The sequence below is a fragment of the Lycium ferocissimum genome, chromosome 1 (genome assembly GCF_029784015.1).
Source record: "Lycium ferocissimum isolate CSIRO_LF1 chromosome 1, AGI_CSIRO_Lferr_CH_V1, whole genome shotgun sequence".
Classification (NCBI taxonomy): domain Eukaryota; kingdom Viridiplantae; phylum Streptophyta; class Magnoliopsida; order Solanales; family Solanaceae; genus Lycium; species Lycium ferocissimum.
In genome coordinates this window covers 27,487,334-27,502,992 of record NC_081342.1, presented here as the reverse complement: position 1 = coordinate 27,502,992, position 15,659 = coordinate 27,487,334, and the positions used below count along the sequence as shown (strand labels likewise).

At 40.2% G+C, this 15,659-nt stretch overlaps 1 protein-coding gene across 1 annotated transcript; it reads right to left on the bottom strand.

Annotated features, from left to right (window-relative positions):
- Window positions 1-4,064: 4,064 nt before the first annotated feature.
- Window positions 4,065-4,520, bottom strand: LOC132063721 (uncharacterized). The gene has a single exon (XM_059456416.1). The coding sequence runs from the start codon at window positions 4,518-4,520 to the stop codon at window positions 4,065-4,067; it is 456 nt and encodes a 151-aa protein (XP_059312399.1).
- Window positions 4,521-15,659: the final 11,139 nt, after the last annotated feature.

Genomic DNA, 15,659 nt, shown 5'->3' with positions numbered 1-15,659 from the left:
CATCTGGATGCCTCATAAGGCGGATGTCATGCATGCTTAGCTTTTAAAAAAAAAGACTTTTTCTTACATACATAAATATAATATCATCATCATAACGTACCCGGCCTTTTCAGGACTCGGTGTGTAACGTACCCGGCCCTTTCGGGACTCGGTGTGTATCGTACACGGCCCTTTCGGGACTCGGTGTGTAACGTAACCGGCCCTTTCGGGACTCGGTGTGTAACTTACCCGGCCCTTTCGGGACTCGGTGTGTAACGTACCCAGCCCTTTTGAGACTCGGTGTGTAATACCAATTGATCGGTGGTTGCACAATAGGTGCCGTACCCGGCCGACTATAGCGCGACTCAGTGTGAGAAAATACATACATAGATATAAAGCATGCATGAGAGCCCAATCAAAAGCCACAACTATATCGGAGTGACGTAAGGTCGGTAGCCTCCGATTATATTATGGATCAATCATCATCATTTATCCCACCTCGAAGGAACAATTATTATAAGGTGAGATCAACAACAATGAATAAAATTGAGAAAGTCATGAAATAAGCTCAATAATCTCATAATAGCATTAAAATCGTAAGCTTTGGAATTTCTAGAATTAAAATCATCATCATCATCATAATCATCATAGAAACATTCTCATCTTTAACATCGTCATTCATATTGTAAAAATATGTCCGTTGTTGTTGTCATAAAAGCTTATAGAATCATAAATCTTTGACTCGGAAAATAGGAACATTTTGGAAAATATTCATGGGTTATCAAGAAAAAAGTCATGCCTTTGAATCATGAACTCTATGAATCATGAATTTCTAGTTTTTGAGAATAAGAATATTCTTGGAAAACATTTATGGATTCACGAGAGGGATCATGGGACATTTGGAAAACACCTATTGGATTCATAAGAAAGGAATCATGCCTTTAGAAGCAAGGGACTAGCCTTAACATACCTTTGGAGATTACTCTCCGACTTTCCAACTTGCTTCCTGTCGCGCGATTTATTTAGGATCGTTCGTCATCGCATAATCTACATAGGCAACCATTCGTATTATCATTAGGCTCATTGTCACACTCTTATGTTAAGTCTCCAAATAAATTCCTTTTAAGGTCTGCCGAAATTCGGACAGCATCTCCCCTATTTATATACCTAGCCCGAATTCTCAATACCAACAATCAATAACCAATAACAACAACAGAAACCACAACAACCTCATTACCACCAAAATATTCCATCAAATACTCCACATAATATTTTCTCCAACTCCTCCACAAACGAATTCGCTACATAATTATTCCATAAATTTATCTCCGTAAATAAGCCTTAAATGATACCAAAAGAGAAAGATTCATACCTTACTTCTGCTAATACCGTGATATCTCCAATACTTGCCTTACTTCCAAGCCACAAATTCACCGCAACACAATATTAAAATCGTAACTATACGCCGGTTAACCCGAATCCGGAGATTTTTACTTAACTCGCATTGAAATTTAATGGAGGGAAGGTTGGAGAACTTTCTAGAATTGTTGGGAAATATTTTGGGCTGTTTTCTTGGTTGAAAATGAGGGGTTAAACCCCTTTATATAGTTGTTCAAGTCACCGTAGCAAAGATCGTTCACCGACTACCGTAGCAGTTCATCGTTCATCCGCGGAAATTATTTCGAGACCTAAAACTTTTATACACCGATCTCTTTATTTGCATACTTGGATATGTCCAAAACTCCATACAGTCTGTATGAGTTATTCAACATCCCAAACTCGGCGAAACTTTTTTTTTTTCCGATTCGTTTAACCTCCAACCTTCGCTGCACTTACTTATCACTTGTTGAACATAACATAAACACTTATAACTTCAAACATAATCCTGTCCTTTGAGCTTACGTGACTAACCTATGATGTAACCTAACGCACGAGAATACGGGATGTGACATATTCACACCTCAAAGCTCTCACAAGGTGTATGGATTTCAGTCTGTGAATTTTCTTCTAGAATCCAGGTATGTAGTTCATCAGGCTTCTAAGGTTGTCAAGTTGCACTGTAAGAGGGAATGCCAAACAAGAACACACTCATATATTAGTTAGCATCCTTAACATAGGGAATGAGCATGAAACACACTAATACCACCCTATATGAAATCTGTCAACTAATGTACAAGAGATGATATGGAGCTTAGGCATTCTGGAAAAAATCTGCAACTCTTGAAGACTGCAAATATGCTTAAGTTGTTGTATGATCAGCTGCGATATCAATGCCATGCCACCCTAAACTTGGAAGCAAGTTGCTCAAACAGTTGATGATCTGCCGCACAACTTGCATAGTTGATCAAGCTGTTGTTGATGTGCTGCACTGCTAGTAGGTTGTTGCAATTATTGTATCAAGTCCTTCTGTCCCTTGTGTATCTGATTCTCAAGTTAGGAACTTGAGCTTTATCCATGTTGATTAACTTCCTTGCCACACTAGGTAATTCCTGAAAATTATGAAACTGAACTGTACCTGCAAAATTAACAGCTAAGTTAGTCAAAAAATCTGCCACTGCATTCCCTTCTCTGAATATGTGCTGAATCAGTGAGGTCTGATTCCTCCTTCTTCTATTGATCTCCTTAACTATTAGAATAATGCTCCAAGGCACTTCCTATTCACTAGATATAAAGTTCTTCATGGATAAGGAGTCATTTTCAATTATTAATGGCCACAGGTTGTGACTTTCACAATTTGCAACACCATCCCTTAGAGCCACTGCTTTTGCAATCAAACATGATCCATCATTAGTAAGTTTCTTTCCTTCAGCATATATAAGATCACCACAGTCATTTCTCACACAAAAGGCAGCTGAACTGGGACCAGGATTACCTTTTGCTGCACCATCAGTGTTCAATTTGAACCATCCTGTAGGTGGAAAGTCCCATCTTACAACAACACAGGTAATGCCAGGTTGGAAACTTTCCACATATTTGACTATATCAGGCCATTTGTGTGGTATGTCCTGCCATGCAGGGAATTTAACTCTACAGAACCTATGAATGTTTTCCTGGATCTCATGCAATACTCTATATAATGACAAAGTCCCCCATGCATTGTAGTATTTCTCCACTTCCATATCTGCCACAAGATCATGGCAGGAACAACTCTAAACACCACCTTCAGCTTATAGTGACAATCAGCCTCCCACCAGATTTGACTAGCATGCTCGACATTATGACATACCATGGATATCCTTGTAGCATTAGAGAAGAATTTCCACAATTTGCTTGCTAATTCTCCATTAAGAAACAAATGATCAATTATTTCTTATTGATGTGCACTACAACAGTAGCACCTAGAAACCACAGGAATACCAATACTTTGCAACACCTCGTGAACTGGTATCTTAAACTTCCACATCCTCCATAGCAGGAAGTTGATCTTGAAAGGCACCCCTTTTATCCACATCTGCTTATAAACCTGTGAGTAGTTTGCTCTTTGTCTTAATAATTCCCATGCACTAGAAACTGTGAATTTTCCAGTACTTGTCATCATCCACCAGGGCTTGTCCCATTGACCTTCTTCAATATGGACTTTCAATTCCTTTACAACATGATTAGCAATCTCCTCAGACAAATAATGATGCAGTAATTCCTTATTCCAGCCATTTTCAGTAATAAAGTGACTCACATCCTCTATACTTTCATCAGGAATGCAGTCATTAGGAACAACATAGTGTAATGCTTCTAATTTAGTCAGTTATCATACCAAATGTTAACAGTACCACTTGTGTTTCCCACCAGATCTCTTGTTCAATGCTATCTCTAGCTTCTAACACCATTTTCCATACTTGAGATCCTCCTTTCCATGTAACATATTGTGGATACTGCTTTTTGCAGTATTTATTCCAAAGGAAGTTTGCCCAAAGAGAGTTGGAAGTCCTAAATCTCCACCATAGTTTAGCATTCAAAGCCTTGGATACATCAAAAAGGGACCTGAATACCAATCCACCTTCTTCAACTAGAAAACACATCTTTAATCAGGAAGCCCAATGTCTAGCCTTCACATCCTCTTTACTAGACCAGAAAAACATAGCAAAAATCTATTGAATCTCCTTGATCACACACTTTGGAGGCCTTATAGCTGATATAATATCGATAGGAACACTCTGACACACACTCTTGATTAATACTGCCTTGCCTCCTGGTGAAAGAAGCTTACTTTTCCAGGTTTGTAATTTGTCTCTAATCCTCTTAATAAGGTCTGTATAATCAACTTTCCTTTTCCTTGCATGAGTTATTGGGCAGCCTAAGTAAGTAAAAGGAAAGTTTCCTCTTTTAAAACTAGCGAGCTGCTCAACTTGCTGCACTAATACATTGGAGACCTTAGAATGCATGTAGAAAGAACTTTTTCTCTTATTAATCAACTGACCAGAGCTGTATTCATAAGCCTTCAAAGTATCCATAATTAGCTCCAATGATTTTGCATCAGCTGAAGCAAAATCTATGGTGTCATCTGCATAAGCTAAGTGATTAAGATTGGCACTCCATTTTGGCATTCTATACCCTTTGAAAGCTTGATCATCAAATAATGCATTAAAAGCCCTTGTTAGTACTTCAACATATAGTATGAATAAGGCAGGTGATAAAGGACCCCCTGCTAAACTCCTCTTGATGAATGAAAAAAACCATGAGCCTGTCCGTTTACTAGTACTGAATACCAGTTGTTAGCTAGTATCCTCCATATTATATCAATACACTGCTCAGAAAATCCCATTCTCCGTAGAACCTTCATCATAAATACCTAAGAGACTCTATCATAGGCCTCAGCCATGTCCAATTTGATGACTACATTAGCTAGCTTGCCTCTTAACCTTATATCAGAAACAATCTCTTGGGTTAGCAAAACATTCTCAATGATATTTTTTCCCTTTACAAAACCTGATTGATTGGCAGATATCAATCTAGGTAGGGCCTTCTCCAATTTGTTATGCACCACCCTAGAGATAACTTTGTTAATAAAGTTACTAAGGCTAATAGGCCTCATGTCAGAAAAGCTTACCACTTCATTCTTCTTAGGCAATAAAACCAGGCTTGTATGAGTAATAGACTTAGGCAAAGTTTGACCCTCAAAGAACACCTTCACTAGATTAAATACACCAACACCAACAGTTTCCCAGCAGCATTGATAAAAAATACATGTGAGTCCATCTGGACCACTAGCACTATCCCCTGATAATTCAAACACAACCTGCTTGATCTCTTCCATAGTTAGGATAACAACAATGTCTGTATTTTCCTCATGTGAAAGCATAGTAGGAATCTAATCCAATATAGCCATTTCAGATTGAAAGCTCTGCATTGAATCTTGACTGAATTGCTTTTGATAAAAGGAGATAGCCTCATCAGCTATCTCATTAGCACTTTCTATCCAGTTACTATCATCATTTTGAATCCTCCTAATCAGAGTTCTTTTCCTCCTACCATTGATAATATTGTGAAAAAATCTGGTGTTTCTATCCCCGTCAGCAAAGCAATCATAGCCAGACTTTTGTCTCCAAAACTACTCTTCATAGTGCAAGTATCTCTTAAGTTTAGCTTGACCTCTTTGTAACGCCATTCTATTAACTTTAGTAGGAGACTATTCAAACAACTGTTCTTTAATTCTCACAATGTCCTCTCTAATAGTCAGTCAACTGCTTGAATATATCCCCCAAACACCTGCCTGCTCCATGCTGATAAAACAGCTTTAATTTTCTTCACTTTCTTTTTAAAAGATAAGAATACCTCTCTTTCCTCTTCTACATGCCAGTTTTGAGTTACAACTGATTGGAAAGATTCATGATCTACCCAGAACTTCAGAAATTTGAAAGGCCTAATAAATTGCTGTTGTTGTTCATTACAGGATAACAACAAAGGAGCATGGTCAGAACCAATCCTAACAAGATGGTCCACTTCAATGAGACCATACCATTGCTGCATCAAATTATTATATCGCATTCTATTAAGCCTTTTGAAGATACACTGCCCATCATATCTTCCATTCCCCCAAGTGAAAGGGCTTCCTTTAAAACCTGCTTCACTTAGTTCACATGAGTTAATACAAAATGCAAAGTCTTCATATTCAGATGGCAATACTGGCAGTCCACCAATCTTCTCTTCCTCATTCAAGATCACATTAAAATCACCCCCTATCAGCTAAGGAGCTACCATCTCATTAGCTAGAACATAAAGACTATTCCACAAAGCTAATCTTTCCATTGCATCACACTTTGCATAGACCATGGTGACAAACATGATCTTGTTCATCTGTTGGAAAGTAAGCTTACAGGAAATTTGTTGAGAATCATCCCACACAATATCCACATCTATATCTGTATTAATAAAAAACCAGATCTTTCCAGAGGCATTATAATAAGCATGCTCCATTCCTAACTTCCTCTTATATTGTTGAATATGTCTAGTATGTTGAAAAGGTTCCATCAGTGCTATAAGGCTAAATTTATGATGCCTATGCAACATCTGCACTCTATGGAAGGCTTTTTGAGTCTTTACTGATCTAATATTCCAGAATAATGTTTTCATCGTAACTTATGATTACCTTTTGCTGCTCTGTATGGAATAACTCTAAGTGGTTGCCCTTCAGAGTTACCATGTTTCTTCTTTGATGCCTTAGAATGAGATTTTGGAGATATTCCTGCTGCCACTCCTACATTATTTAAGACTGCAGCCACAGCCTCAGATTCCTCAACATCACAGGTGCTTGCAGCCTTTTCACCTGTTTCATGAATAACCTCAGACTCTATGATATTATGAGAGACAACATCATGCAGGTCCTTCATAGGAGATTTGATCTTAACAGCTGCCACAGGTAAAGGAACCTGAACAATAGCTTGTGAGTTACTATCATTCACTTCCTCTATATCATTTGTGTGAACCTGTTTATTATCCTTTAATTCATTGACTTGCATTTCTTCCACCAGCTCACCAGGCTTCTCAGCACATAGTCTTTTCTCACTATCTTCTTCTGCTAGGATTTTGTCTTCTATTTCAACCTGTATTGTAGCATGATTTGGTTCCTCTTCCTCGACTGTCTTTTCCCTAACAAAGGATTTATTCACCAACTCTATTATAGTCTCTCCAATTGCATCTGTAGGCACATTATTCAATTTGTCTGTGTTGTTCCTGGATACCTCAGTCTTCTCACCTGGCATGACAATATTTGGTTTAACAACACTAGTCTTCTCATTCAGCATTGCATTATCAATTGTCATGGGACTGCACTCCTTATCTCTATGAACTTGATCATTCACTTCTTCTACATTTGCTTGTTCTGCCATACCTGTATCAGTATCTTTTGATTTGTCTAGGACTTGTACAACTTCTGAAGGTGATCCAACATTATCAGTCTACTATTGCTCATCTTGTAGAACATCAAACTTGTTGTGACTATTGACACTTTCCTTGACCTGATTCTGGTTAGTAAGCCCTCTTCCATCCTTGACTACATTCCAATTTCCTGGATCACCTAGAATCCTTCCACTGGCTAGGATTCTTGCTCTTCCTTTTCTAAATTTCTGATAATTCCATCTGTTTGATTGCTGCATCCCATGAGAATCAGGTTTCTCACTTACTTCCTTTCCTTTTTCCACTAGATTAGCTTGTTTCTCCTTATGAACATCCATCTCTTTCCCTTTCTCCATGTTGACAACTGCATACCATCCTCCTCCTGATATAATTCAGGATGCAAGTTCCAACATCCATCTTTATTGTGGTCTTGTAGTTTACACTCACGACAATATTTTGGGAGATTGTCATACCTGATTTTCACTTTTTCAATTCTGATCTCATGAGACACTTCATCCTCTATCTCCATGTTAACAAAATTAGGAAGTTCATCTAACAAGTCAATCGTCACCTTTATCCTAGCACAAATAGGTCTAGTATCAACATGCAAAGGAGTACCAACAGCTGATGCAATTGAAAAAACAGCCTCCTTCATGAAGAAAGAGGGCATTAGACCAGGCAATGATATCCATGATATTACTTTAGAAGTTTCCTCATCTATTTTAAACTTTGTATTATGAATAAGAGGCCTTATCAAGTATAAATATCCATCTTTGGAGTTTAAATAGTATAAGGTTTTAGAACATAGATTAACAAGATCCTTCATGAGAGATAACCGATTCAATACATGTCTATGTCTAAATAAACCAATCTCACAATTTCCTTTGATGCCATACTGATCAGGAATAATCTTACGTAGTTCATCCATGTCTGGCCATCCATATGAAAATTTTCCTATCATAGCATATTGAAGTCTTTGTAGTTTCTCCATTTTTTTACTTAATTTTGCGTCCATCTTACCACTGGAATTCCATTCTTAATCACCACATTCCTCATTGAAATGCTAGTAGTAGGCTGCAGTGGTCCATTATGTTCCTTAGTATTAGCGTTTTGCATGAGGTTTAACATAGGAGGTTAGAAGAAATATGTGTATTTTGTCTTGGGAGGTTGCGTTTTTGTTATGGGTTGAGCATTGGTTGTAGTAGGGTTGGAGGATGACTGGCCAACCACCATAGGTGGCTGAACAGTGGCCATGTTGCCGGCGGCTAGGTAGTGTTAGGCTAAGGTTTGCATGAAAAGTAGGGTTTTGCTAGAGAGCTTTTTTGTAAAGATAATAATTATGGAATAAGTTATTAACATTTAAGAACCAAACCGAACAACCTAAGGAATCTACAGGCCACAAGCCCGAACAAGTAAATCACACAATAGTACCAACCTAAGGTTTCATCCAAATCTCCAGTTCCTATACACGCATTCTCCGTTTCTTCTAATACACGAATATATGAAACTAACCAAAGTCTATCGAAAAGGAAGCCATAACCTACCTCATGGCCGAATGGGTGCCACGAACATCTACTGATTCTTTCAATCGATCACCACATCGCAATCCGCACAGCATAGTTTGGAGACAACCATGTTTTCCAAGACTAACGTTTCCCATTTGAATCCTTCATAAGAGATTTGGATTAATAGGGAGGTTTGGGGGACTTAACCCACTTCTAGCTTTCCTCTATACCAATGCTAAGTGATTTACCCATTTTCAAGCTTATATTGGGCAAAACCCATTTCCAAGATCCATGCAAGAATTTATTTTAAAACAAAAGGAGTGTAGGGATCTAGGTTGTTTAACTCATTTTAAGTGAAGAACATGGGAGATGGCTTAAAGGGAATTATGTGGAAATGTTGCTAACCCATCATTCCTCTAACCCTAGATTACTTGAAACACCCACTTGATGATTTTCTAGGTGAATATGTTTAGGAATAATTTACTAGGTGGGAGGAGAGTTGGAGGGTGTTAGGAAGTCTTATCAAGACTAAGAATCTCATTTTTAGGCTTTCCCACCGAACTAGGCTGCTGGGATTTAGGGTTGTGAAAAAATGGGATAATTCCCGAAATGATTTTTTATATAGGGAAATTTACTGTGCGATACCGCCCCAACGATGCTGTTAGGGCAGCTAAGAGGCCGCCATGGCGAGTATCTGGTCAGGTGCGCTTACCACTATGGCGGTAAATAGACCACTACAGCATCACCGCTGTAGCAACAACACCATCACTGTTGCCGTTAAGCTGAGCCTAGTGGCCCATGCTTCTATCCCTTACGCGATACACACAATGATTTTGGTTGACTTAAATTATCTTCGGAACACACTAGACAAGAATATTATTTAAGGAGCCAGAGTTGTGGTCTTCCTTCGAAATTTATAGTAATGACGAAACGGGTCGTTACATTAGATACTAATTGAACAACCGTTCGTGCCCGAACGGTATGGGAATGAACCTGTGCTGACTGGTGACACAATTAGTAGCCAGGACTTACTCTTACCATCTCACCCTCGTACCCCGAATCCAACAGGAAGGAATAGGCCGAATGATGTAGTCGGGAACCTTTTGTGACTTAATCCTTTGGATGTATTTTCAATAAGATCACCTGGTTACAATGGCATTCTTGAATCACGAAACTACCCCCCCCCCCCCCGGCCCCGTCCCGGCCCTCCACTATACTGGTGATCGTCATCGATTTCTCATAACTCGCACTAAAATTCTCATAAATTTTGGAGTCATTTGGCTCACAAAAGCTTTATGAGGTATTAAGGCAAGAAGGACTCAAGGTAAGGAGTGGTTGCGAGAAGTTCACCATAAGATGTACGGCCCTAATATACCTCGACGTATCAAGAATCCTATGGATGAAGTTGGAAACTGCTATAGCGGCTGCTTGGCTGAGGGATGGTACCGCCACAGCGCCATCTCTGGCTGTTGCGACGGTCACCCAAAATTTCCAGGACACTGCCATGACGGCTCCCTTACCGCTATGGCGACACCGCTGCAGCGGTACCACTGGCAGCATATTAAGGGATACTAGTCCCTTTTTTCTTCACTATCCACTCCAACCCATTCGAAAAACCTCTCCACATTCCTCAAAACTCCTACCTCCACTTCACTCCTAATCCCATTAAAACTCTACTAACTCCCTACTCTCTCTACTTAATACTAACCAGCCTCCCCAAATAGCCACTTTCTCTTACCCACAGAAGAAAAAGGAGAAGAAGTAGAGCTAAGGCAAATAATCCATCTCTATTCACTACTTCGCTACAAGATTAATTTAAATTTCGTCTCCCCCTTGCTCCATAGTTAATCAACAACACTGCACTCAGAACTACAACTTAGGGGTTGGGATTTTTGGTATCATAAGTTGGGGTTTTGAAATTTGGGTAAACACACAATTTTGATAAATTTTTGAAGTAATCTAACTAGTTAATCGTTAGGATAGCCATCTTTTCGAACTCAGCGTGATTATAACACAGATTTGAGCTGCAAAACCTGAACATAGTAAAGAAAAATTCTTGTAAAAGATTTTGGAGTTTTTCTCGAAGTTTGGGCTAGTTTGTTGTTAGAATAGCACCCCCAATGGGGTTTAAGCTTCACGCACATTGATTTTCTGCTCGATCTGTACTTCAAAACAAGTTTTTGATCTAAAAAGTGGGGTTTAAAATCTGGAATTCTGGGTTCGCTGTCGGATAAGGTGATACCGCTACAGCAGTTCACTGACCGCTACAGTGGTGCCGCTGTGACGGTACTCAGAAATTTATTGTAACCACTATAGCGATCTGCCTTTCGCCATTCCGATACCGCCATGACGGTCTGTAGACCGCTGTAGCGGTTGTTGCAGCTTCTGCAGCTGTGCATTTCGCCGCCATACATCCTTTTACTCAATTTTTCGCGTTGATTTTTGCTAGAATGACATGCAACTGATATGACACAAGAATTTACATTCTTCTAAATTCCTTGCAGGCACTATGGCTGAAAATGAAGAACAAGTACCTCAGATCCAAGGAGCGGTACCCCAAAACGAGAAAGTGCCCATTTACGACAAACTCCCCACTCGCCAGAGTAAATGGCTGCACTTGAACCAAAGGTCCATTCCCTTATTATTGGAGCACAGATTTGATATGACGAATGTGGAAAGACGGGCTCTGAATTTCTGGAACAGATTGGTATCGACCAAGTGGACTCGCTTGGTCCAAAACCCGGGTGATTGCAATGTGTCTTGGATAAGGGAATTCTATGCTATGCTACCTTCGGTTGACTGGGATGCCCCTAGCCCGGTGATTATATTGAGGGGAACTCCAGTGAAAGTGGGGTCAAGGGTTATCAACCAGATTTACCGACTAGATAATCATCTAGTAGAGCCCTATGAGGAGAAGGCGAGGGAGAAGGATTTTATGTGGTTGGCCACCCAGTTAGTACAGGTGGGTGATATAGCGAAGATTCATTGGGCTTGTGGTAGGGGAGCGATATATAGTGACCGTTTTACTGCTGAGGCCAATAGATGGCGGCACATTATTAGCTGTCAGGTCTACCCTTTCTCAAACACACATGACGTGTCCTATGCCCGTGCCCTTGTTATTGCTTACGTCATTGCCGACATACCTGTAAATGTGGGGGCGCAAGTCATTGCGGAGTGGAAGAGGTTTGCGGACAAGGGTAGGGGAAGCTTGATGTTCCCTTCTTTAATTACATTTTTGTGCCAGAAAGCTAAGGTTGCAGAGGAGGATGATGATGATTGGGTCCAGCTTGATGCCCCCTTCCATCCATTGAAGGCAAAGGGTTACAGAACCGCAATTGTCAGTCGAAAGAAGAGGAAGGTGGATGATGCAGGTGAAGGGAGAAGCGGAGCTGGGGCTGACGCTGGTGAAGGGGATGATGCTGAGACTAGGGCTCCTCATGTACAGGGTCTCTTTGAGCGCATAGATACGCGCTCTGATGAGATAGCGTCCATGCTCCAGGCGATGTCCATGCCTTCTAGCGGTTCCAGTTCATCAGGTGCTGCTGCTAGCTACCCCACCCAGCAGGAGATGAAGGGGTATTTTGATACCCAGATACAGATGAGTGAGTCACTCACTGGCCTTCGGATTGCCTACACCACTCGGGCTAAAAACTATGGTAAGCTTCACACTGATTTTGATAAGGAAAGGATGAAGAGCATGGCGCACTACAAGCTTAGCATCAGGTCTTGAAGGGTTACTAAGGGGATGTGGGGTAACATGTACCCCAATATGCCGCTGCCAGAGGAGGATGATGATGACTCTGAGCAATACTCCTTCGAGAGTGGTCCTCGAGAGGATGGCGATCAGGGCGGGTTAGATGATGTTGGTGGTGGCGACTTTAATGATGATGGTGCGACTAGCATGCCGACAGCCTAGAGATTCCCCTCTCTTCCTTTTTTATTATGCTTGGTTGCCCTTGTAGGGTCTTTATTTCTGGACAATCTTTTGTTTGGTTCGCCTTGTTGGCTTGAATGTTTTCCTTTCGGATGATTCTATTTTTTATTTTTGGTTGGCCTGGTTTATGGCTAGTGTTTGGATAATTTGTTTTGGATGCCGAACTATTTAGCTTCTTTGTTTTAATGGTAGTTGGTTTCGTACTAGTGACTTGAGTGGTTCTTGCCCTTATAGGGCTTATTTTATGTGACTGTTGTTGGTACACCTTTGTTGTGTTTCTATTTTTAGTTAAACTCAAGGTAGGGAGAAAAATGGAAATAGGGGAAGGATCAGGCCTCTGATCCCAGGCATGCCACAACGGCGGCCTCTGAGGGTTATGAGGGACACCCATTTAACCACTACAGCAGTCCATGCACTAATAACGATTCCGGGATAACATCATAATCGGCCATGCAACATCGATGCCCGAATATAACCATCGGACATCGGCCTCCTCACAATCACTCAAAAAAGCCTGTCAAATATCATTTTCATAAATCAACGATTCCGAAATTGAACCTTGGACATCGGCCTCCTCACAATCACTCAAGTAAAAGAGTTTATCAAGTATCAATTTCATATAAACAACGATTCCAGAATGGATCTTCGGACATCAGCCTTTTCACAAACACTCAAGTAAAAGAGTTTATCAAATATTAGTTTCACTCAATCAACGATATCGAATTATCACCGGATATCGACCATGCATGATAAATATGAGAAATGCGTTCAATGTATATGTCAGTCATCAACAATCAAGCTCAAGATCACAAGTACCTCAACTGGATACGCCAACAATGCATTACATCATAATACCAACAGTGGGTATGCCAACATATATCAAATCAAGTACCAACAGTGGGTATGCCAATAATATATCAATAATCTCAAGTACCGATAGTGGGTACGCCAACAATATATCCAAGTACAAATACCAACAACAGGTGTGTCAATCTTATCCGAAACAGGACAACAAGTAGAACTCGATATCTACCAACTACACATAGCACCAAGCCAACACAATTGAACAATCAAACACATATAAGGGGGTGGCTAGTCCCAACACATATCAGGGCCCAACCTAAGGCAATATCTATCCCAACTTCACACCCGAAGGTTCATATGCTGTCTCCGATATTATAATTTAAATATGTGATTCGCTATATGAAGTCTCACCAAAGGTAAACCATAACCTACATGGACTGCCGAACTGCAACACCAACAAGTCACTCTTTTGCCTTGCCCTTCCTCTGAAGCTCAGAACCAAAGTATTCTAAGCATAAACTAATTCTATATTAGAAATCATGAAGAATGATACTAAGATTGCTAGGATATCAACTAGGTCCATTTTAACCCTAGAAATTGGGGAAATGGGCCCACAAGGGCAAAACGAAAAATTCGCGAGTAAAATACCAAATTGAATCCTAGGTAATCATAACCTAACCATTAATTGTTGATTTAACTCAAGAATTGTCCCAAATCTGATTCTAAGTAAAACCCCCCAAATTGGGTATGAACCCTAATTCTCCAAATCCGAAATTCAACATTAAAAGTAGAATATATGAGATTACTAAGCTTAGATTCATTACATTTTAACATCAACATCATCAATTTATCAATTATAATCCTAGGGAAAAGTCTCCCAAAACCCTCCTTCAAATTCCATTTTTAAGGGATTGGAAAGGGAAGGGGAAATTCTAAGATGATAGCGATTAAAGAGGAGTAAAGGATTAGACAAGGTTTTACCTCTAAGAATTTCTTCAATTTGACTCCAAGAACAGTATCCCTAAGCTCCAATATCGAGATATGAAACAATGAGGGTGTAAGACTCATTTAATGGATTTAACTACCCGTCAACCGCTATAGAGGTACTGTGACTGCCCCAGCGGCCACCTGACCGCTTTAGTGGTCAAGCCAAAATGGCTAGGAACGCTTCAGCGGTGCAGGCTACCCCCGTTAGCGGTGCCACTGCTGCGGTGTTGGTGCCGCCAAAGTGGGCACCAGCCACTACAACATGGCAAAGCTTTTTCGTTTCGATCCGATATTGCGACTAATTCCCGAGGTCATCTGCTCACATACCAGATACTTAGTCCTACATAAAAACACGCTACGAATGTTCCTGTGGCCTCGAAATTTCCAATGGAGGTCTCGTTGACCGAGTGAAACACCGATCCCTTAATTCCCAATTCCCATCCAATGTCCCGAAATGCATCCGAATGCATTGGAAACCGGACCAAACGCACACACAAGTTCTAAATGACTATCCAGACCTCTCAGAATTGACGAAATTCTGAAAAAGGTTCGTTGCCCAAAAGTCAACTTTGGATCAACCACTTTCACTTTAAAGCCCATATTTTCACAAAAATTGCCCGACTCCAGCATAGACACCTCAGGAAGCGTGTCAACGGTTCCCTCGGGTCAAAATGAAGTTAACCAATGCTCGGGAACTGGCGAAAACGCTGAAAGGACTATAACGACCAAACGGGTCGTTACAGTAAGCCATCTACTCATTCAAGTCCATTTTTATGTTAACCAATTCAATCCGTTATTAACCATTCAAGCACAAGATAAATCAAAATTTAATCATGCCATAAAATAATTAAGTAAATGCAGAAGTCCTAACTATTACAATCCCAAAATTCGAAAGTTACCGTGCAAGGGCTCTAATCTAAAACATGTCTAAGGAATATATGTTGTCTAACTAAATAACCAACAATGTCTGGAATGAAAGTAGACATCAGAAAAGAAGATCCTCGGGCGGCCTGGCATAGGTAGAAGCTCACCCTAAATCTGTCAGCAAACGGCCTCAACGATAGATATGAAGTTGGGTAGCAGTATCTGGATCATAATCTGCACTAAAAAGAATGTAACAA